The sequence below is a fragment of the Girardinichthys multiradiatus genome, chromosome 17, assembly GCF_021462225.1.
Source record: "Girardinichthys multiradiatus isolate DD_20200921_A chromosome 17, DD_fGirMul_XY1, whole genome shotgun sequence".
NCBI classification, from domain to species: Eukaryota; Metazoa; Chordata; class Actinopteri; order Cyprinodontiformes; family Goodeidae; genus Girardinichthys; species Girardinichthys multiradiatus.
Window position 1 is genome coordinate 14,194,312 of NC_061809.1, and position 22,729 is coordinate 14,217,040.

Consider the following 22,729-nt stretch of genomic DNA (forward strand, 5'->3'; position numbering starts at 1 on the left):
TGGATTTCATGTTTTTCTTTTATCAATATGGCAAAACAAAGTGAAAAAGTACAAATCATGTCACAATACCATTTTAAATGCCTGTCAGGATGGTGGCACTTAGAAAGCTTGGTATTTTATAATGTAGCACAGCTGGTTTAGCCAAAGTAGTAAGAAATATATTTTTCTTGCATCCCCCATATGATTTTGAACTAAACTTTTAATAGCCACCGTCCCCAACCCACCAGATATGTACACACACATAAGCAAAGCCAGTTTATTAAGAAAATAAAAACAATATTTGAGGAACACAAAATGTGACTTTCGTAGTAAATATTTTGATAAATACGTATGCAAAAAAAGTCTGTGTGTATTAGTCACTGAGCTCCTCCTCGTCACTGAAGTATGCGCTCTTTTTGATCCTCGGTTTCTTAGAGTCTGAAGATGTCGAGGCGTGGGCAATGTCCTCTTCTGCTTGCCTTTTCTTTTTTGTCTCCTCTTCCTCAATGCGGGCTTGCTGGAGGGAACCCCCAGAGAAGTTTGTTAGCCGTTTTTCTTTGGGACATTTCTCTTTTTAAGTCATTCTGTTTGATTTAAACTAAGCTACTAGAAATACTAGAAAACAAAATCTGCTGAAGAGCCAAGTCACTTAGACTCTGAACAAAACAACTACAAGAGAGTAAACAGCTTGTTTTTATTTGTTCTGCTGTATCTGGTCACGAACCTTACAAGATGCCTGGAGGACACTACAGTTTTTGTAGTTCTGCTTGGGATAGGTTATGTTATGTTATGCTGTACCACAGAATGAAAAGAAGCCAAGAGTTGAGACTTGCATTTTATGACCAAGGTGGACCCCCAGACCCCCTCCCCCCTAGGAAGCAAGGGTCACCATTGATGCTTGAACAAATTGGGTTTCGAGAAGTTGTAAAAATGTGTATTCATCAAAACATTTGTACTTTTTGCAGCATATAGGTGCATGTATAGCATGCTCAAATGATTGATAGGTGACTTTCACATTGTATTGTCACATGATCCTTGGTATTTAAGGTTTTTGCAGTCCCTAAAAAGTTTCCTTCCAAGGTTGACCTGCATTTAGCTCCATCCATCTTTCCATCAACTCTGACCAACATCCCTCCCCCTAGGGGTGGTGCTTTGAGTTTTAGTTTTCCTGCATCATTTGTTTTTGCCAAAAAGTTAGATTTTGATCTAACTAGAGCACCTTCTTCCACATGTCTGCATGTGGCAAACTGCAAATGCAATGGCTTTCTTCTTGCTATTCTTCCATAAGGGCCAGATTTGAACTTAAGCTGAACTAGCACTCTGGTTGTACACATGATAAATATAAATTTGTTACCCACATGGCAATGCTGTAAATTACCTGAAAGGCTATGGCTTGGCTTAAGCTATCCAAGGCCGGGTCTTCTCCATCCTCTTCACTTTCTTCATCTTCTTCACTAAAAGAAAAATAAACCTAGTGAGATATACCAAGTTATACAAAAAAAAAGAGAGTCCCTTTATCACTGCAACACATTTCTTACACATGCTCTGGTTGTTGAGCCCTTTTCTTCTTCTTCTTTTCTTTTTTCTTTGGAGGTTCCCTCTCTCCAAGGAGGTTTTTGGGGCATGCATAGCTTAGATGTCCCGTTTCCTGTGGCATATAAGAATGCATTAACAAACAGCATTCCTACAACCCTGCCTTTCCCAAAGTTAAGCATGCTCTCACCCCACATTCATAACATTTGGACTTGTCCGTGTAGTTCCGTCTTCTTATAAATTCAGTTGCTCGCCCGTTGTCTATAGCAATGCTGGCTTTAACTGTTCTGCCAAATAGCTGTGTGGATAAAGACATATTTTCCCTGGACAGTCAACACTCATTAAAGAAACTATGAAATAAGTCCGCCAAGAGTCACTCAGAATTGCTCACCTGTTTGTTGTTCACCGCTCTTGCACAATTATGAGCAGATTCTCTGTCCAGGAAGAGAACAAACGCCACTCCTTTACTCTGTCGGGTGAATTTATCCTTAACTATTGTAACCCTGGGATAAACAAGACAGAAATTACAAAACCAAACTCATTTCAGATTTGTTTGCTATTGTTCCAAAGTTTGCCAACTTTAGAACATGTCATGGTCAGTTTTTTGTTTTGTTTTGCTATACTGATGTAAATTGTTGTTTGTTTCAAGCTAAAAGCCTACTCTTAAATGCCTCTGGTGACATCACAGCAGGCAACTGTGTTTTTGTGGGCATATCAATTTCCTCTCTACTGCTCGACTCATGAACCGGGGCAACAAGATGCTTTATTTGCTCCACTGCACCATCAAGTGGACATTAAATGTAAGACTGTAAGACAGGGAATAATGATGGATTTCTTGTGTAAAGCTTTAAATTTAATAAACTAATGAATGATGTTTGTGATGAATATGGTCTCAATATGATCTATATCTGTATTTATGATACAATGGCCGGATCAAAAGGAAAAGTGGAAACAAACATCTATATTTAACCAGGTAAAGCCTCCTTGAGATTATAACTTTATTTTCCAAGATAGGCTTATAAAGCTATATTCCCTAACTTGGAATCGAACCTGGGCAACTGAAGTGAGAGCGGCAAATCCTAACCTCCAGACCACCAGGGAACACTAGCTCAAAAGTATTTCGCCTGCTTTAGGAAATATCCATTCACAGGTCACAGATGAAGCTTGTGACCAATAAAAGCAACAGCAAGTTTATACAAATTGTGCAAAAAACTGTTTCTATCTGTTCCAATAGTCCCCTCTTTCCTGCTGATTCCAAAGCAAACAACGAGACTCAAATAGATTTCTAACGCACACCCAAGACATCTAATGTGGGTTATCAACACAAGCCCTAATACGCGTTTCACAACAAAACTGCCTGGATTACTTGACACACGCTTCAAAGCATCGACACACTGGACACATCACTATCTCCCATCCCATTCACGAAGCAGTTGCAGAACTGGAGAGCACCTAAAGTGAAAGACTGCTGCATCCTAGGCGCACAAAGGAGTGTTATCGCACATCCTTCCTCCCAGCTACTGTTTGAATCTCTCAACAAACTCATTAAGCCTTTTCATCTCTGCTGTTATGTGCATTTTTTTTTTCAATTTTTAGTAAATAGTATGTTGTTTTTTATGCATAGGTACACATGCGTAATTTGTACATTTTCTAAATCACCCTACTCAGTTGCACATTTCATTTAACCTGAGTGTGCTGTCCACTGTCCAGTGTTTTGTTTCTTGTGTTGTACATTTTTCCCTTACTGTACAGACAATTATTACTTTTTGTTTTTTATATTTTATACCTTTGTGTGTATCTGTATGCTTCAGTTTGCCTTGTACTTTGCAGAAGATGCACCTGAATTTACCCACTGTGGAACAATAAAGGATATTTCTATTCCATTATATTCACTCACTACTCCCCCCAAAAGCAATCACCAGATAAATAGACCTATAATGATCCCAATCCTGCCATTTAACCTAACCATGCACGTACCTTCAGAACAGCGTATGCACTGAAGAAGTAAAACAAAATATAATTTAAATCCCACCAGTGGCAGTCAAAAAGAGAAACTTTTCACAGCTGATACTGATTTCTGGTTTCTTAGAGGTGCTCTGTGTTGCCATGTATCTTGACAAATCTGATTTTGACTGATTCACACTTTATTTAAGTATATCAAAGACAAAATGTGCTGGGGATTATTTGACGGAGGTTGTGGTTTTGAATCCGACAGAAAAAGAAGGAATTACAACATTATCCCTGTTTATGCAGAAAAGCATGTACCAAACCTTTATTTTTTTTTACAAATTTCAAAAGGTACATGAAAGTAACTGCTGATATATTATAGACAACAAAAATTGGATTTTGAGGCATTTAAAGAACGTGAAAAATAAAATTCCAGTTCAGTTCAGTATTTGACCTGCTTTTTGTGGAAAAATTGGCATATTCTGATCTCAGGAAGTGTTTTGGTGCATTTTGTCACAGCACTGGAATATCACAAAACTATTTCAAATGTTACCAACATAATACCACCGTACTCATTTTACAAGTGGAGAATATGCATAGGAAACAATCAAATGAAAAAAAAAAAATCTAACAGGAATACAAACAGAAAAACAACCATTTCTATCATTTGCTTTAGCTTTCCCATCCAGAGCAATAGCCATCATTGTTTGGGGGTCATCCATGGAAATCCATGTAAACTGGTTTACTAATGCCAGCTGCTTAGCTCCATTTTTGTGTCTTTTGTAATATCATTGATTCAAAAGCAAACAAGGAACAATGATCAGCTTTTCCTTCTTCAGTAAGCTTTTTAAAAACATTGCAGCACTGTGAGGATCATGTTCTTTGATTTCTCCAGTGCATTTAATACAATCCAACCTGATTTACTTCGTCAGAAACTCCAGAAGACTCAGGTGGAGGCCTCAACAATCTCCTGGATCAAAGACTACCTGGCAAATAGACCACAGTTTGTGAGACTGAAGGGTTGTGAGTCTAACCAGGTAGTAAGCAGCACAGGAGCACCACAGGGGACTGTACTCTCACCATTCCTTTTCACTCTGTTCACCTCAGACTTCCAGTACAAGACAGACTCCTGTCATCTGCAGAAATACTCGGATGATTCTGCAGTCGTGGGGTGGATCAGAGATGGTCAAGAAGCTGAGTACAGGAAGGTGGTGGACCGCTTTGTGGCATGGTGTGGAAACAATCATCTCATTTTGAACGTGACTAAAACAAAGGAGATGATTGTAGATTTTAAGAGAAACAGGAATAAGTCAAAAACTATTTCCATCATGGGAGAAGAAGTGGAGGTGGTGGAGGAGTATAAATACCTCGGTGTTCACCTGGACAACAGACTAGAGTGGAGATGCAACTGTGAAGCCATCTACAAGAAGGGACAGAGCAGACTGTACTTCTTGAGGAAGCTTAGGTCCTTTGGTGTTTGCAGCAAGATGCTGCATATCTTCTATAAGTCTGTTGTGGAGAGTATCATCTCTTCTGCCATCATCTGCTGGGGAAGCAGCATCAGAACCAGGGACTTAAAAAAGTTCAACAAGCTGATAAAGAAGGCTGGCTCTGTTCTGAGGACTCATCTAGAACCTCTGGAGATCATCGTGGAAAGATGGATTCTTCATAAAATGAAGAACATTATGGAGAACCCTGAGCATCCTCTTCATGAGACTGTCCTACAACAACAGAGTGTCTTCAGTCAGAGGCTTCATCAGATCTGCTGTAAGACGGAGCTACAGGAGATCCTTCCTGCCCACAGCCATCAGCATCTACAACGGCTCTTTGAGGAAACCTTCATAATATGAGCTATAACAACATTTAATTTCCCTTTGGGATTAATAAAGTATTTTTGAATTGAATTGAATTGCATGTTATTAATTCATGCGGTGCAAATCCACACTTAATTACCCAGCTGTGTTGTTGTCAGTTTACACTTGGTGAAAATAAAATCACCACTGAATAGGATTTTCAATACATGTGACGAGTGGTTTTAACAGAAAATACGAAAAATGTATTACTTACTTTACAACTTTTCCATACTTCGTGAACAACTGCAATGACACAGATGTGTGCGTTAGTGTACACAAAACGGACATAGTCAATGATTAAAGTATGTACATTTTCACTGCATAGACTGATTTGCAAAAGTCAGATTACCTTGTGTAGGTCGCTGTTAGTCAGAGAGAAAGGCAGATTCGATACATACACTGTGCTTTTGCTTGGTGCTAAACCCCCACTCATAGTGGACAGACTGTATGCAAAAAACAAAATTAAAAATAACCCATATATGTCAGTTTCAATTAAACGTTATCGTGTGATTTCATGTACATTAATGCGTTCAATGCAAGACTTACCAACGTAGGTATCACTGATAAATCGCAGTTTAGCTATGTCAAAACGGAAAAATTGTGTTCCTAAATAACGAAGCTAACTGAAACAAAAACGCCGCTTGCGCGTCGCAGCTTGATGACGCATTTGCTTTGATAAATGGGTCTTGTGTAGCTATTGGGAAAGGCTAGGCTAGCTAAAGGGTAATAAAAGGTGAGACTGTTTTCATATTTTCCACTGAAAGAAATAATTTTTTTTACTGTCTGTTTAAACTTGGTTTGTTTGTACAAGGCCATAAGTTGTCGGAAATATTTGTTTTGGATAATTTGTGCGGTAATGGGTGAAAGCTAACCTGCACTTACGTCAAATAAAACGTGCGAATGTTTGCTGCACAGAAGGGTTAGCCGAGTTAGCACTTCTTGATTTCTATTCTGGATTGAGCTGCTGTCATGAATTCATTTATACCGAGAGTGTGGTAATGATACATCGCTGAAGCGGCTATCATGGCAAAGATGAGGTGCTCATTGGGATGTTTCTAGTCAACGAACTCAAACGAAATCGGTCAAATTGAGTAGAAACTATGTTTTAGTGGCATACTAATATCTTAAAACCTTCATATTGAATGATCTTGCGTACGTACCTTTTGTGGTATTAGTCGTTTTATTAATGTTTCTATAAGATTCCGTGTCTTTAGAAATAATACCTGTCCATTCTATTAACTCCAATGAAAATCTCTTCACAGATTTAATTAGAAGATCGCTTCTCCCGAAAAGTGCTAAACTTGAAAAGTAAGTAACCAACCAAGCCTTTATAGTCCAGGTACTTTTAAAGATATAAGTAAACCAACCTGGATTGTATTTCGCAATCTCTGCCTGCTCAAGACAAATATTAAGAAAATCATGAATGTGATTTTACTATGCGTTACATTGTATTTGCACTCGAACCTTTTCACTTTTTATCACTTCTCTACTCCAAACTTTTAACGCATTTAAATTGAGTTGTATGTGATAGACACAAAGAATTGCATATTTGTAGAGATGATTATGGGATCTGATGACGGTACAACTACATGTAGATCTCATAAAATTAAAATATTGTTAAAAAGCTAAAAAGAAATGGCTTGTTAGAGGCTCCAAAAGACTTGAGCCTGGGGCAGAGGTTCACCTTCTAGCAGGACACCAACCTTGAACATACAGTCACAGCAAGACCTTGGTTTAATCAAAACATTTGCGTCATGTGTTAAACTTAAATCTCTTGTTCTCTACTTGCGCAAAGCTGGCAGAGATGTACCCTAAAAGACTTGCAGCTGTAATTGCAGCAAAAGGTGGTTCTTCCACGATCTGACTGAGAAAGGTTGAAAAGAAATGCACCCCACAGTTTTAAGATTTAAATTTCAAACAATGTACAAAAATGCTTTGAAATTTGTAGTTTTTTTTAAAAACTTTTTTTGTTTTTGTTTTTTTTACTGACAAAAAGGTGAAAAAGTAAAAGGTGTATGAAAACCTTTTCCAGGTACTTTATGTGACACCCAGAAACTAAGGAAGGCTGTGATTTAGCATTATTTTCTTTATGAGACAGTGAGCCCTGCCTGTAGGATACAATGTCTTTTTTTGTTTCTTTCCCTTTCACAGTGACATACAGAAGAGACAGAAGTATAAGAGAAGTGTATGAAGAGCGCCTCATGCAGGACAGACCGGTAAGTGTGTTCATGTTTTGTTTGTCTGTTTTCCTTGACATTTTGGAGCACAAAAAAACAAGCCATTGTTTATCACAACAAAATCATTTTTTTTGACAATAACAAGAACAAAAACAAGTTGGGAATTTTTCAATCTAAAAAAAAAAAAATGTATGCTTTACGCTGTTCTGTGCAGGGTCCGTATCCTCGGGTGGCTGGAGGTGTTGAGAGGAGAGGCCCCTTTGGCAGGCCGGAGGAAGAGTATGGGCGTGGCGGTTATGAATATGAAGGAGGTCCCCGTTTTTACCCGAATGGAGGCGGCCCGCGAGGTTACCATGAAGACCAACGAGGCTACCAAGTGGAGGGCCATCACTTTCCTGAACGCAGAGCAATACCACCAGCAAGGAGGGTAAAAATGAAATGATCTCTTTATTCATCTTTTCACTTTAATATTATATCACAGTGTTTGCTTTGAAGAAAGGTTACATCATTGAGGTTGGAATTAGTGTGTGCGTATGCAAACTTTCTACCTGAAGTATTGATGATATGAAATTCCATACAAAGATGTATTACTCAAACCATTTTTATGTCTTTTATTGCTTTTGTTGTTGCGTAGGAAGACTTTCCCTACAGAGTACCGAGAGAAGATCCTCATGCTGGACGACCTTTGGAGTTTGGGTAAAACAAAAATGTTCTTCTTGTCTTTTTTGCCATAATCCAACTTAGTTTACAGATTACATTTAAATGATGCTTAGAGATGCCCTAATCAAGCTTTCTTTATTACCTACCTGAATCATTTAAGCTTTATTTACTACTACAGAGTTAAGCGACTCTTGCACATGAGATTCAATAAGTGCTGTAAAGTCATTTAAATCAAGCTAGCTATCTTCCTCTCAGTGATTTCTGTGATGTGAGGATTCCTTCATGCACAACCAGCTGATGCATCCATGTGATCTTTGGCTTGCTTGCAATCTCTATACATTCATCACCTTGTTTTGTATTTCTTGTAGTATTGCATAAAATGACCCCTAACCCTACACCACAATGACCCTAACTGATTAGCACTAATTCCACAGATTGGCTCACAACACCTACAATTGTCACATAATCTAGTGAAATTTAGTTTGGAGTTGAAACATCCATCCATTGCCCTCTGGGCATCCAGGCCTTCTCTATAAATAAACTCATTGTTGATATTCTATTTGCAAGGCAACGTTTCTTTGAATCCGCTAATAAACTGAATTGCTTTTTGGCCTGGTAAGCAAAGATCGCCCCCATTAAATCTTTTATTGCAGCTACAGTATAGTCGACACAAATAATGAAAGACAAACAGAAAATCGCACAATAAATACGAGTTTTAGAGTGTTATATACTACTTTATATAGCTCGGAGGTGAATGTGACAAGACTGATCTCAGGGTTTCTTTTGAATGATTCAAAATTTCCCCAGTTACTGTATCTCAGGAGCAGATCAACCAGCTGGAATACCCCTTAGCACAGCTGGAAATGGATACAGCTATGTCTGCACTTCATTCAGGGAAAAGTCAGGGGGCAGATGGTTTCCCAGTGGAATTGTTTTTAAGACCATGAAGGGAAAATTAAGTAGTCTGCTTCTGAGAGTATTTAACAAATCATTTAAAGAGTCAAAACTTCCAGAATCCATGTACAGGGCGAATATAACTCTGATTGCAAAAAATATAAACAAATCCTGAATTATGTTCATTGAATAGGGCTATCAGCCTTTTAGGCGTGAACTATAAGATGCTTTCAAAAGTTTTAGCTCTTAGACTAGAAAAGGTCATATGCTCAATTGTATATGCTGACCAAACTGGTTTTATTAAGTGGAGAAACTCTTATCACAATACTAGACGCCTGTTCAACATTATCCATTATGTTAACTTTAATCAAATTTCTGGCTCAGTTGTTTTTATGGACGCCGAAAAGGTGTTTTATAGAATTGAGTGGCAATATATGTTCGACATTCTGAGAAGATTTGGGTTCTGCTTCAAAATATAGGTTCAAATTTCAGGGGATGGCATGAGCAGGTATAATTATTACAGTTTATGACTTGTTTGAAGGGCTGCACGGTGGCACAGTTGGTAGCACTGTTGCAGCAAGAAGGTCCTGGGTTCGAATCCCGGCCTGGGGTCTTTCTCCATGGAGTTTGCATGTTCTCCCCCTGCATGCGTGGGTTCTCTCCGGGTACTCCGGCTTCCTCCCACAGTCCAAACACATGACTGTTAAGTTAATTGGTCTCTCTAAATTGCCCTTAGGCAATATCACCAAAGTTTCTAAAATATAAAGCTCATGTAGGTACAAAGTTTCATTGTTTATGGGACTGTGATATAATTCAAACGTTTTGGAAGGAGATATGTGCTAACATCAGGTCAGCTACTAGCCAAGAGGTGTCAGAAAATCCACTGATGTGTGGGATATATTCCTCAGACACTTCAGATGTTAGCAAGGAAGGCCATTATGGTGAGATGGGTGGGTACTGAGCCTCCCTCTATCTGTTTGTGGAAATTATTGATATATAATGACTCTGATTAGACTTGGACACTATATGTGGAAAGTCTTCAATATTTTAGAGGAAAATGGAAGAAGCCACTTGGGAAAAACTAGGAGTGAAAAGCAAAACGGACTCTTATGGACAGTCATTATAGACATAATACTTTCCAACCCAGACTATCATTGAGTATTACGAGTATGTGTGCGAAGTGCCATTATGTAATAGGACCAGTCGTGTTGTCAAATGTATTGTTTATTTTGATAAAAGGAAAAATAGGTCTAAAAATTAAAACGAATAAACTTATTGTATTCCTTTTTGTTTCTTAGCACAACAGCTTCTATAATGTTTTCAATAAAAAGAATATTAATTTGTACTTTGTAGTAACAAAGATAGAAGATTAGAAAATACAAATAAATAAAACGACACTAGATTTGTCTGCTGAATTTTAGCCTGTTGACTGACTTTGACTACAAAGAAAATAATGCAAATATTTTTTTTTCTTTGCCATATTATCTGCCACAAATTGTCTAATATTCAGTAAAATTCTTATTTGAAGGTCTTCTGGTCAGTCTTGTGATGATTTTTGGAGCCAAAACTGTTAGTTACCTAAGTTTTTCCTGTGTATGTGACAAAGAACTTAAACAATGGAAGTTATTCTTATTGATTTGTAGCTGTAAAGACATTTATGGTCTCGGAGTGTTTAGAAAGGTTCAGATTAAAGACTTTTTTTAAATTTTTTTTTTCCATTTGCTGATGATGTGGTATCAGACATTTAAGGGTTTATTATAAGCTTTTAATTACTCTGATCCTCTATACAATATACCCCCAGATAGACTTATTGTTTTATTTGGAAATTAAAATTCAGAAGAAATGCTTTACGTTTTGTCAAGTTTAAGAATAGCGTTCACTCAGCATAGGTAATTAAAAAAACAAAAAAAAACAAACATTAGGCTCCTTGGGTGATTTTGCATATTGTAAATACAGTCCTTTTTTTTTTTGCTTTTTTTTTTTTTTTTATTACCACTAATCAGTATTTGTAGTAATTTATGTAAAACATTTTTTTATCCCCTCAGGGGTCGTGTACCTCCACCTCACAGTGTGCGAAGCCAAGGCGTCTATCCAGCACCCAGATCACTCCCAGAAAGCGGAGAAGACACATTAGTGCAGGCCATCCGCAACCTGGACAGAGGGTATGGGAAAAGGATTCGCTGTTCAGCGCTCTGGTGATATGTTTCTTAGTACTGTCTCTGGCAAATGTTTCTTGGAGACAGAAAATGTAATAGATATGATGAATAATACAATTAAGTAAAAATTGTTGGGCTCCTTAGCTGAACTAAAAACCAAGCAGTGTTTGCCTCCAAAATGAAGTTCAGTACATTCTGGTAAATGCTAGATGGCAGCATTGCACTGCATCTAAGAATAAATAGAACAGTGAACAGAGGCAAATCACTGGACACAAGGTAATCGAATGAGAAGGATTTGTCTTCCGTGCTTGCAACACTTAAAATGTTTAAATACAGCAAATATGAGACTCTTATATGTCCCTCGCTTTTCCAGGGAAGACAGAGATCCTTACAGGAGAAAGGCAGCCCTGTTTCCTCCCTTAAGAGAGCGCTCCCCTGTCCGCCGCGAGGTGGCGCGTTCCCCCCACAGTCGCTCTGGCTCCAGTGTGAGCAGCAGGGGCTACTCGCCAGACAGAGCCAAGAGCCTGCCTTTTCCGACACAACAAGGCAAGAGTATGTACCGCGCATGTTTTTACTTTTTCTTAGTTTTCAAGCCTTTTGAAGCTTCGGGAAATGGCAGTTATGGGTTTTTAAATAGCTCAAGGAGCTATTTTCAATGCATGGCAGAGTATTAATACAGCTTGAACTTTTTCATATTTTACAACATTTCAACCACAAACTTCCGTATTTATTTTTATTTTTTGTAATGGACCAATGCAAAGTAGTGTCTTACTGTAAAATGGAAGCAAAATGATACACAGTATAACCCACACCCCTTCACTCTTATGCCCCTAAATGAAATCCAGTGCAATAAATTGTCTTCACCTACCAAAACATGGCCATCCACCTGAACTGACGGGCCAGGAAAGGAGAGCATTCATCAGAGAATCAGTCGAGATGCCCATGTTGACTCTGGAAGAGCTGCAGAGATTCACAGCTCAAGTGGGGAAACCTGGCTTTTACTTGTGCAGTACACAAATCAGGCCTTTACAGAAGAATGTGAAAGTCTAAGAAGTCCTGTTTGCAGGAACTGCTCCAGTCAGATGAGACCAAAATGTAGCAGTTTGACCCTACGTGCAAAACACTGTGACAGAAAACGTAACATGAAACATGGTGGTAGCATCATCCTGTTGTGAGGATGCTTTTCCTCAGCAAGGACAGGGAAGTTGATGCAGGACATTTCTGGAAGAAAACCTGGTTTAGATCACAAAAGACCTGAGATTAGGACGGAGGTTCATGTTTCAGCAGAATGATCCGAATTGATGTTGATCTGTTACAAAAAGAGTCCCAATAAAATATATTGAAGTTTTGCAAAAGAAAACTTGAAAAAGTTCAAGGGGTGTTAATACAAATGAGTAATTATTAAAAACTTGAATGAATTCTATAATTCAAGCTACTTAATATTTAGTTAATGGGCTCAGTCCTTCAAAAACATCCATCCAGCATGTTAAGTGTTTTCATTAGAGATCATTACAACAGACAAAAACCATGTAAATGATCCAAATCAGAGTAAATTACAACTTTAGAAGGAGTACATGTAAGTATTATTCAGAAAACAAATAATAGTTTAAAAACGTTTTGCCATTAAACAAAAATGTGTATTCATTTTTTCCCATTTCTTTTGTTTGTATTATTTCATTCTGTGTCCTTGACTGACAATCTGGCTGATTGGCTTTTCCAGACTTGGACGGTCCAGAGAGTCACACAGGTGTTTCTGAGCACCTCTGGGGGGCGCTCTTTCCTCAGAGCGGACATGACACTTTGGGTCTGTACACCAACTCACGTGAACAAGCTTGGACTTGGGTGATGTCCTCACTTGCATCCTTGTCATGCCCAAAACATGACAAGGAATAAAGAAAAGTGAAACGAATTAAAGGACGAAAGAAAACACAAGATGGGAACAACATTTTACTGCTAATAAAATAACGTCCCAGTAACTTCAGCTGGTAATATTGACACTAGTATATTTTTCACCCAGGTCTTAAGTAAGTTGTCTCATGAGTTTTAAATCTAATGTAGAACCTAGTGGGGACTTTCATGCATTACAATGAGGAAGTCATATTAACGTCTTGTGGGGAGATACTTTAGTACTTTTCATTGCTCCTACACTGATCCATCCACTATAGTTTGTTTCAATAGTTTAAATTTAAATGGGAGTATAATTTTTATACATTTTCTATTTTGCAAACATACCGGTTTTAGCCGCACGACGGATCTTAAGGTAGTGAAACACAGGAAAGTGCTAAGGTACCTCTTTACATGCTGCATGACGAAACATTGAACGTTTCATTTTCCGTTGAGATCCACTGCTTATCGTGTGCTTTCCATTTCATCTTGAGCTTTTCCCCTGTGAAATAAGTACCTGATTTACACCTAATAATATAGTTGCTTTGTTTCCTCTGCAAAACAATGTGGCGTGTGTTGGTAATGATTTAATGCTTAGAGGTGCATGATAATTGTCCTAAAGCTGATAAACAAGAGTAAACCCTTCTTTAAGGGGACAGGGTAGTAGATGTGTGTATTTCATGTTGGACGCCCTAGTTGTGGTACTTGGCTAAGTGACCTTACGGTTTGGTCTTCCTGCAGGATATGAAGAGACGTATTCTCAGTCCAAGATAATTGGTAAGTAAAGTTTAGCCTAGTTGTTGACGACCGAAATGTGGCCTCTGCTTTTTATTAGATAGGATTACTGATGTAAAATGTGAAAATAAGACCCAATGCACCAAGAAATCCTAGTTGGACTTTTAAAGTGACATTCTCAACTCATTATTGTTGGAGGTTTGAAGAACATTGCTTCCCAGTAGAAACGAGGGGTTTAGCTAGATCTTTCCAGCTACGTGTCTGGAAATGAAAGTCCGTCTCCAGTGCTTTGCTAAAGTATTTGTACTCCTTGAACTTTTCCAAACCCCAGTTTATCTCAGACACAAAGTAGAGCCCATTTGTGAAGTGGAAGGAAAAGGATAAATGTTTTTTACAAATATATAAAACAACGATGTTGCACGGATCACGAATACAGGAAAGTAAGAAATGTAGAAATGTATAATTTTCTAAGTGCGTATGGGGCCAAAAAGAAAACTACTGAAAATTGTTTTCTACACGATTGTGTTGTATAAAAAGGTGGAAAAAATCAGTTTTGCAAACAAAGTGGTTATTGAATGGATTTATATCATATTTACATATTTTGTCTTTTAAATGGTTCCATGTGAAGTCTATTTTATTTCATTTTTATTTATCAAAGGCCACAGTCCTGAAGACATCATAATGCTGCCACCTCCATTTTTCAACTACAGATTTTTCATGAAGCCTTTACTCTTATTTGTCGAGGCGAAAAAAAAGTTTTCACATCTGCTTTTATGTTCGTTTACTAAATTTGTCAGAAGTCAGTTTTATAAAATATCTAGTGCTTTGCACCGAAAAGCATGGAAATATTTCGTATTACTAATCTAATTAATCTTTCCCACTTGGGAAGGTAAGAGATGCATTTTCTGGTACAAATGAGTGGAAAATGAAACTTAAATTTGGTGTAACTTGAGTAGACAGAAAGCGTTTCTAATGTGTCCTGCAGGAAGCCTCTGTCCTTCTCTTTGTCAGAGCTCGTAAAGATGCCGCCAGCTCGTGCTCAGGGAAGTAGAGGGAAGTGGGTATAGTGTGTCTGATGGATATTCCTGAAGCCAGCGCTTTCCACTTCGGAATATTTTTATGTTCCTTTTTCTGGGCCCCTAGGGTTCATATTTGTTTTTAAGTTGACCCACAAGACTTAAATGGGCTTCTAGGTAACAGAAAGAAAATTCAAGTGATTGGATGGTGTCCATAAATAACACATTGTAGTGTTTGAGCTACAAAACATAAGCCCAGTTTCTTGAACTAGTCTTATAGTTTTTCTGCAGTCATTTCTAGACTCCTATCTTATTACTTTCCAACCTCTTTTTTTAAATCTCTTTTTTTTGTTGGGGGGATGGTATTTCATGTTTGCCCATATTTTAAATCTGAATGCATCAGTTCTTTGTTCTCTTTCTCCTTTGGCTTTTTAAAATTCTAGACAAAATTCCTGGCTTGTCACGAGAAGGCTCCCCACAAAGTGCAACATCAAACAAGGTGAGTAACAAAGAAAAGCATGCTTGAATTTAGAGACATTTGAGGGGGGTAGAGCACAAGAATCCTTAGTGTTTTTAACAAATAAACAAGCTTTGTTTAAAGTTGCTTGTACAGCGACTTTAAACAACTGTACATTAATTGGTCGCCCTGCTCTGTGCCTCTGTCGCTTTACAGCAGGGTGCATCTGGAACTTCTTAAATCCCATCCTTGCTATAAGCGTTCAGTCCTGTCGAAGCATGCTACTGGCTTTTAAAGCAGTGTTCACACACAACATAGAGGCCATCAGGCCTGCGCTGTGTTTACCTGCGGTGTAAGCAAACTTCAGTCAGATGGGCTGATAATGGTCAAGGAAAGTGGCTCAAGTGTTGACTAAGTTTTTAAAAAACTGCTTTTAGTGTTGAATGTGTACATCTCCTGCCTGGATTGTAAACAGTAGTTTGTTTTGCCCATGCCATCCATCTTCAGCTACACCGAGGAGAGTAAATAAAATCAAATGTGATGGTGATTAGGGGCAGTGTGAGTGGCGGAGGCCACCCAGAAGCGAGGGGGTTAAGTCAGTAGCCCGAGTCATAACTTTATCGCATGATCTTGACCGCAAAGACAGCAGAGTCCCAGCAGAGCTCATTAAGATGTGTTTATGCTGTTTACAATGAACAATCGTTTCCTTATTCAGGTGAAGAGTGTCTCTGTACATGCGTGAGTGTCTGCCGGACGGAGGAGTTATCCTTGTGATTTTATTTATATTTGTTTGAAACCTTTTTTTTTTTTTTTTTCTCACCAAGTTTAGACTTGTCTTTGAGAGGCTTCTGTATTTTACGCCTCATTCATATCTTGACCAAAGAATTAAAAGGGTCTGAAAGAGTTGCCTGTTAATCTCTTGACTAATCATGTGCTGCTATCGTTTTGGTTGGAGAGCATTATATTTAAACCTTAAAGATGCTGCATATTTTGATATAATACTTTATAAAGTAATGAAGTAATAAAGTAATGAAACATTTTGAATGCTTAAATGGCAGGATTGACAGATTTTCTGCGTTAGACCAACACAAAGTAACATTAAAATCAAAGTGTGACATGCATTTGTATTAATCCCCTTTTAGTCTAATATCCATAAAATTCAGTGCAGCTAACTGCCTTCAGAAGTCACCTATGGTGAAGGCCTCAGTTGCTTGTTAGAGAACATAAGTGAACAAACGGCATCATTAAGATTAAAGAACACAGCAGATAGGCCAGGCAATGAGGGTATTAATCAGAGAGGCAGCCAACAAGACCATGGTAACCCTAGAGGAACTCCAGAGAGGAACGGCTGAAGTGGGAGAATTCATTGAGTGATAACAATATATGAAAGAATATTATACTCAAACAGCCTCTGAACTATTCCCTTTCCCATTTGCATGCACTGTTTATGGAGCTTGGTGCACTTTCAGCAGTTTTCACGTAACGTTTGGCCCGTGGTAGAGTTCCACTGTTATTATTGGTCTGTCAATACATCAGACGATATTTGCCTTTTTCTTTATTCCAAGTATCTACTGTTGTTCTTGACGCCGATTTCTAAACGGGCATATCTTTTGACAACATACTGTTATTGCCGCTGTGTCATGGCTCTCACACCTGATTTACACATGCCGTTTCTGTCATGGAGTCTTGCGACAGAAGCATACACTGGTTGTGGGGGGCGTGAGCTGTCATTTCTGCCAGTCTTGCACATCCCCATTTTTGTTTAAACTTATATTTCGTTTTTTTTTGTTGTTTTTTTTTTTTTTTGCATTGTCCTGGGTACATAAATGATCTTGCCTGGTTGCATGTCTGGTAGAACGGTTACTCCAGCTGCTAACCCCAACATTGGCAGAGAAACTTGATGTTAAACGCTGGATTGAAGCTGAATCTCCTCTGTGATGTTCTCCTTGTGGCTTTTGTACTGTAAATATTAGCTAAAAACTATCAAAGAATACTTTTCTAACAGGAAGAGCTACTATCCAGAGGGAAAAATGATATATAAAAATATGCATCGACTTAAAAAGAAGTTCATTTCTTATGGGTGCTCAGCTTTTCGGACTGTGGCAGGGTATCTTTTAAAGATACGCTCTGGACAATATGTAGACAACTTCCAACAGCGCATTTTTTCTTTTTGCAGTTAAAAAATGTGACAAAAAAATCATATAGGTGAAATAAAATGAACAGCATTGGCCACAACTATAGGCAATTAGCTGCCCTTAATTTTAAAAGTCGGTACCTCAGACCAACAGTCAAACATATTGGTTTACTGTTGGTCTGTGGTGTCACTTTATTTGAGGTACCGAAAACGTTGAAGAAAACTGCTTTTGTAGCTGCTGCTTCATATCTCCAATGTGAAACTGAAAAACAGTAACATCTAACATTTTACAAGTCATGGGTGAGTTCACTGTAATCAGAAAGCCAATGAAACAGCTCTGTTATGGTCAGAGCAGCTTTGCGGTTTTGTTGGGGTTTCTCTGATCCAGTTTAGAGAAAGTGTGGTTGACCACAGCCAAAATCAAAAGCTTATTTGAGGTGGTTGAATGGTAACACTTGTGGGTATTATTTCCTTTTATAAAAAAACTAGAATGACTGTGTGCTTTCTACAAGAAAGTGTTTACTTGTAAACAGCTGGGTAACAACCATGAGTAATTACAAGATACATGTCTCTGTCTGACATGTGTCGCATTCAATCAATGCTGGGATCAAAGTTTGTTACTGTGCCACCTCTCCACAAGCACACATACACACATGTGCTTCTGCTGGGTTTTATCTGTGCTGCGGTGCATTGTTGTTCTCCGTTCCCAGGGCACATGCCCATAACCTTGGCCGAGATGAAAGCCTTTTGCTGTGCCCTCAGTAAAGCTTGTTCTAACAGTCTGGGTCACTGCCTGCTGTGGCCATTCAACACACAAACACTCTCATGCATGCAGTCAGGCTTTCTGGAGCCATCACTAACTGAAGAGACCAAAGAGGAAGGTAACTATAGAGCAGCTCCACCTCTGGCTGTGAGCCAGGGTGGTCTATTGGTGGAGAGCTGGATTTGGAACAAAGGAAAGGTCACCAGGAGGTTCTTCTCTGATAAAAACCTTACAAAATTTTTCAGATCCCTTGAATTTTGTAACTTTCCAACCACAAATTGTATTATTTATTGGGGTAGCCCAACAGAAAATTATGCATAAAGGTGAATTTAAAAGATGCATTGTTTTCAGCTCTAAAAACTGCATTGCGCATTTCCATTCAGCCACCTTCAGTCATATAGCTGCAAGCCTTAAGGGTGTCTCTATCAGTTTTGCCCCGTTGTGAAATCTTCGCTCATTCTTTGTTGCAAAATGGCTCTTGCCCAGTCCAACTGGGCTTGGAGTGTCTGAACCCGTGTTCAAGTCTTTTCAAAGATTCTCAGTTTCGTTTAAATGAATAAAAACATCCCACAGCATGATGCTGCCATCGTATTTCATGGTGGGGAAGCTGCGTTCAGGGTGAATGTTTGTGTTCTAATATGATCAGTGCAACTGTTTTTCCTGTCCCCTACATGGCTTATGGCAAACTCTACACAGGATTTCTTATAGCTATCCTTCATCAATGGTTTCTGTGATTGCATATTAATTTTGTACCATTGACAAATATTCCCCCTTAAGCTGTGGATCTGTGCAGTTCCTCCAGAGTTACCCCAAGTCTCTTTGTTGCTGCTATATGAATTAATACTAATAACAACTGTACATTATGCAAGTATTGCTACAATGTAAGCTGCTTTTCCAGCTAGTAGAAGTGCTTGGAAAGACCCTTGTTTCATGTTTGGAAAGGCTTGCTTGGCAGTGGCAACAAGACTGCTCCAGAGAATGCAAGCTATTTATAACATGGGAAACAGACATCTTAACCTAATTTTAGGCCATACATTCATTTTGGTTGTCAAGAAAAGTAAGATAGAAATATCTTGGTGTAAAAACATGTTTATTGATTTTTCTCTTTTTTTTGTACAAGTAGTTACATATTCCCTTTTTAAAATCCACATGATTCCCTGTTTTATGGGGAAATATTATCTTGAAAGCAAACCTAGTTAGGCTTTTTCCAGCCAGTTAAAAATAAGGCTTCAGTATGGTTGCTTCTCTTTTCTTTTTTAACTCAAGCAAAGGATTCTGAGCTCTGACAAATGTGATCTTTCATACGTGCACAAGTGGGTATGCAGGACTTTTCTCGGGAGCTACGCTTGGGACTGAATAGGGAGGAATAATTGGATGATTCCTTATGAGTTGCGCTTTTCATTTTTAGACTGCAGTCAGCCTTGATGCTCCATCCGCTGTAAAGTCTTTACTCGTTCATCTAGGAATGAAGGATGACTCGCTCCACGGCCCGTTTCCTCCTAATGTATGAGAGAACTTCAGTCTTGGTTAGGCAGTTGTGCTGCTTCGACGTCAGACTCTCGTAGAATCAGGAAATGAGCAAAAATAATATGTCCCTATTTATTCTCGGTTTCAGGTAACATGGCTGCTACAGTTTCCAGTCTTCTCATTAGAAGGCTAAATTGAGTTGTTTTGTGATTCCAGTGTATAACGATTTTGTCCAGTTAGGTAGAAACTACTTTATTTGATGTGCTTTGATAAATAATTAAAAGATTGACAGAGGTTTTACTCACTGCTTTTTATTTTATTTTTAAATGTAGTTTACAGTTCAGGTTATTCATTTTCCATAAATGACTCTGGCTGTTCCTGTTTAAAAACAGCTGTAGATCTAAGCTTGACTCTTTTACCTTGCTTCATCAACTTAGACTTCTTATAAAAAAGAAGCAGTACAGGTCCTTCTCAAAATATTAGCATATTGTGATAAAGTTCATTATTTTCCATAATGTCATGATGAAAATTTAACATTCATATATTTTAGATTCATTGCACACTAACTGAAATATTTCAGGTCTTTTATTGTCTTAATATGGATGATTTTGGCATACAGCTCATGAAAACCCAAAATTCCTATCTCACAAAATTAGCATATCATTAAAAGGGTCTCTAAACGAGCTATGAACCTAATCATCTGAATCAACGAGTTAACTCTAAACACCTGCAAAAGATTCCTGAGGCCTTTAAAACTCCCAGCCTGGTTCATCACTCAAAACCCCAATCATGGGTAAGACTGCCGACCTGACTGCTGTCCAGAAGGCCACTATTGACACCCTCAAGCAAGAGGGTAAGACACAGAAAGAAATTTCTGAACAAATAGGCTGTTCCCAGAGTGCTGTATCAATGCACCTCAGTGGGAAGTCTGTGGGAAGGAAAAAGTGTGGCAGAAAACGCTGCACAACGAGAAGAGGTGACCGGACCCTGAGGAAGATTGTGGAGAAGGGCCGATTCCAGACCTTGGGGGACCTGCGGAAGCAGTGGACTGAGTCTGGAGTAGAAACATCCAGAGCCACCGTGCACAGGCGTGTGCAGGAAATGGGCTACAGGTGCCGCATTCCCCAGGTCAAGCCACTTTTAAACCAGAAACAGAGGCAGAAGCGCCTGACCTGGGCTACAGAGAAGCAGCACTGGACTGTTGCTCAGTGGTCTAAAGTACTTTTTTCGGATGAAAGCAAATTCTGCATGTCATTCGGAAATCAAGGTGCCAGAGTCTGGAGGAAGACTGGAGAGAAGGAAATGCCAAAATGCCAGAAGTCCAGTGTCAAGTACCCACAGTCAGTGATGGTCTGGGGTGCCGTGTCAGCTGCTGGTGTTCGTCCACTGTGTTTTATCAAGGGCAGGGTCAATGCAGCTAGCTATCAGGAGATTTTGGAGCACTTCATGCTTCCATCTGCTGAAAGGCTTTATGGAGATGAAGATTTCATTTTTCAGCACGACCTGGCACCTGCTCACAGTGCCAAAACCACTGGTAAATGGTTTACTGACCATGGTATCACTGTGCTCAATTGGCCTGCCAACTCTCCTGACCTGAACCCCATAGAGAATCTGTGGGATATTGTGAAGAGAACGTTGAGAGACTCAAGACCCAACACTCTGGATGAGCTAAAGGCCGCTATCGAAGCATCCTGGGCCTCCATAAGACCTCAGCAGTGCCACAGGCCGATTGCCTCCATGCCACGCCACATTGAAGCAGTAATTTCTGCAAAAGGATTCCCGACCAAGTATTGAGCGCATAACTGTACATGATTATTTGAAGGTTGACGTTTTTTGTATTAAAAACACTTTTCTTTTATTGGTCGGATGAAATATGCTAATTTTTTGAGATAGGAATTTTGGGTTTTCATGAGCTGTATGCCAAAATCATTCGTATTAAGACAATAAAAGACCTGAAATATTTCAGTTAGTGTGCAATGAATCTAAAATATATGAATGTTAAATTTTCATCATGACATTATGGAAAATAATGAACTTTATCACAATATGCTAATATTTTGAGAAGGACCTGTAGGTCAGGTCACGGTGATCCACTCATGCTGGGCTTCAGGTTACTGACCCAGATTCCTACACATCCTTTTGTTCTCTTTTTCTCATTAGATTGCCTGTATTATGTTGTATTATTTCAGGAGTAATTTATCTGCAGTGTAGTTCTTATTGTGTACTGTATAGTCCGGAATATAAGTAGCATTTTCAAAAAAAAAAAAAAAAAAAGGTTTGGCTGCGACTTATTGAGGTCCGACTTTTATATCAAAATATATATAATTTCACATGTTTTTAAATGTTATTTTATGCTGACTGACATGAACCAAGGAGCAAACATTACGGTCTATAGCCTCCAGAGGGCGCTTGTGACAACTATATGCTGCTCCTGTACCACTGAAAGAATTAATTGAAACATTAACCTAAAAGACAACTGACAAAGACTGAACACAAATTGTTTTTGTGCTGTTTTTTCAGTTTTCCTTACAGCCATGATTCACATCATCTTCTCTCTGCAGGAGGAGAGCTATCCTCCAGACGCAGAAAAGGAGGAGCCAGTTGTAGCTCCCGTCATTGAAGAGGGCAAAAAGTCCACCGAGAACTTTGAAGAGAGGCGAACCATGGCCATCGCAGCCAAAGCCAAGGAAATAGAAAAGGTACTTGTACTTCACTGAATCAACTTGGAACCAGTGATTTGCCTATCTGCCTATCTAGAGTCCAGATCAGCGCATTTTTTGAATGATCACTGTCTTGTTTATCTATTGCACTACATTTGAAAGGTGCTGAGCTTAAACCATACACATCACACTGATGCTAACTTTAATGAAGAATCTTGTTGGGACTCTGTATTGGCTAACCTTAATTGATTCTGATCTGCATTCCAAACCCTAAAAGAAACGGAAATATGTGATGTTGATAAAATGCTACATCTAATGAAGCTCATGGATTCTGCTAATACTGTCTAGAGACTCAAGATCACATTTTGAGTTTGCGTGCTTTGGTTTTCTGACAAACCCATCTATGACGTTCTG

General features: G+C 38.8%; 2 protein-coding genes across 5 annotated transcripts in view; one reads left to right on the forward strand and one right to left on the reverse strand.

Moving 5' to 3' along the window:
- Positions 1–5,989, reverse strand: zcrb1 (zinc finger CCHC-type and RNA binding motif 1). The gene is made up of 8 exons (XM_047389708.1): positions 5,859–5,989; positions 5,662–5,755; positions 5,527–5,555; positions 1,904–2,015; positions 1,703–1,810; positions 1,518–1,627; positions 1,358–1,433; positions 1–496 (listed from the first exon to the last, which is right to left on the reverse strand). The coding sequence occupies exons 2-8, from the start codon at positions 5,743–5,745 to the stop codon at positions 353–355; spliced, it is 663 nt and encodes a 220-aa protein (XP_047245664.1). The 5' UTR covers positions 5,746–5,755; positions 5,859–5,989; the 3' UTR covers positions 1–352.
- The window catches only part of pphln1 (periphilin 1), a 26,704-nt gene continuing 9,923 nt past the window's right edge, over positions 5,949–22,729 (forward strand). The window contains exons 1-11 of one of the 4 annotated variants that reach the window (XM_047389703.1): positions 5,949–6,045; positions 6,575–6,620; positions 7,464–7,528; positions 7,704–7,916; positions 8,124–8,185; positions 11,089–11,205; positions 11,573–11,751; positions 12,920–13,003; positions 13,825–13,860; positions 15,278–15,333; positions 22,217–22,354. In XM_047389703.1, coding sequence (XP_047245659.1) covers position 6,620; positions 7,464–7,528; positions 7,704–7,916; positions 8,124–8,185; positions 11,089–11,205; positions 11,573–11,751; positions 12,920–13,003; positions 13,825–13,860; positions 15,278–15,333; positions 22,217–22,354 — 951 coding nt within the window. In that variant the 5' untranslated portion in view covers positions 5,949–6,045; positions 6,575–6,619. Of the gene's footprint in view, positions 6,046–6,172; positions 6,465–6,574; positions 6,621–7,463; positions 7,529–7,703; positions 7,917–8,123; positions 8,186–11,088; positions 11,206–11,572; positions 11,752–12,919; positions 13,004–13,824; positions 13,861–15,277; positions 15,334–22,216; positions 22,355–22,729 lie in introns of those variants that run through there. The other 3 variants (XM_047389704.1, XM_047389706.1, XM_047389707.1) reach the window with 3 other exon arrangements.

Bases quoted from the DNA above. Each gene is read 5' to 3' on its own strand.
- zcrb1 (XM_047389708.1), bottom strand. From the start codon at position 5,745: ATGAGTGGGGGTTTAGCACCAAGCAAAAGCACAGTGTATGTATCGAAT. The intron at 5,556-5,661 runs GTAATCTGACTT...GTGTCATTGCAG, and splicing joins CTAACAGCGACCTACACAAG to TTGTTCACGAAGTATGGAAA. The intron at 1,811-1,903 runs GTGAGCAATTCT...TTATCCACACAG, and splicing joins GAGCGGTGAACAACAAACAG to CTATTTGGCAGAACAGTTAA.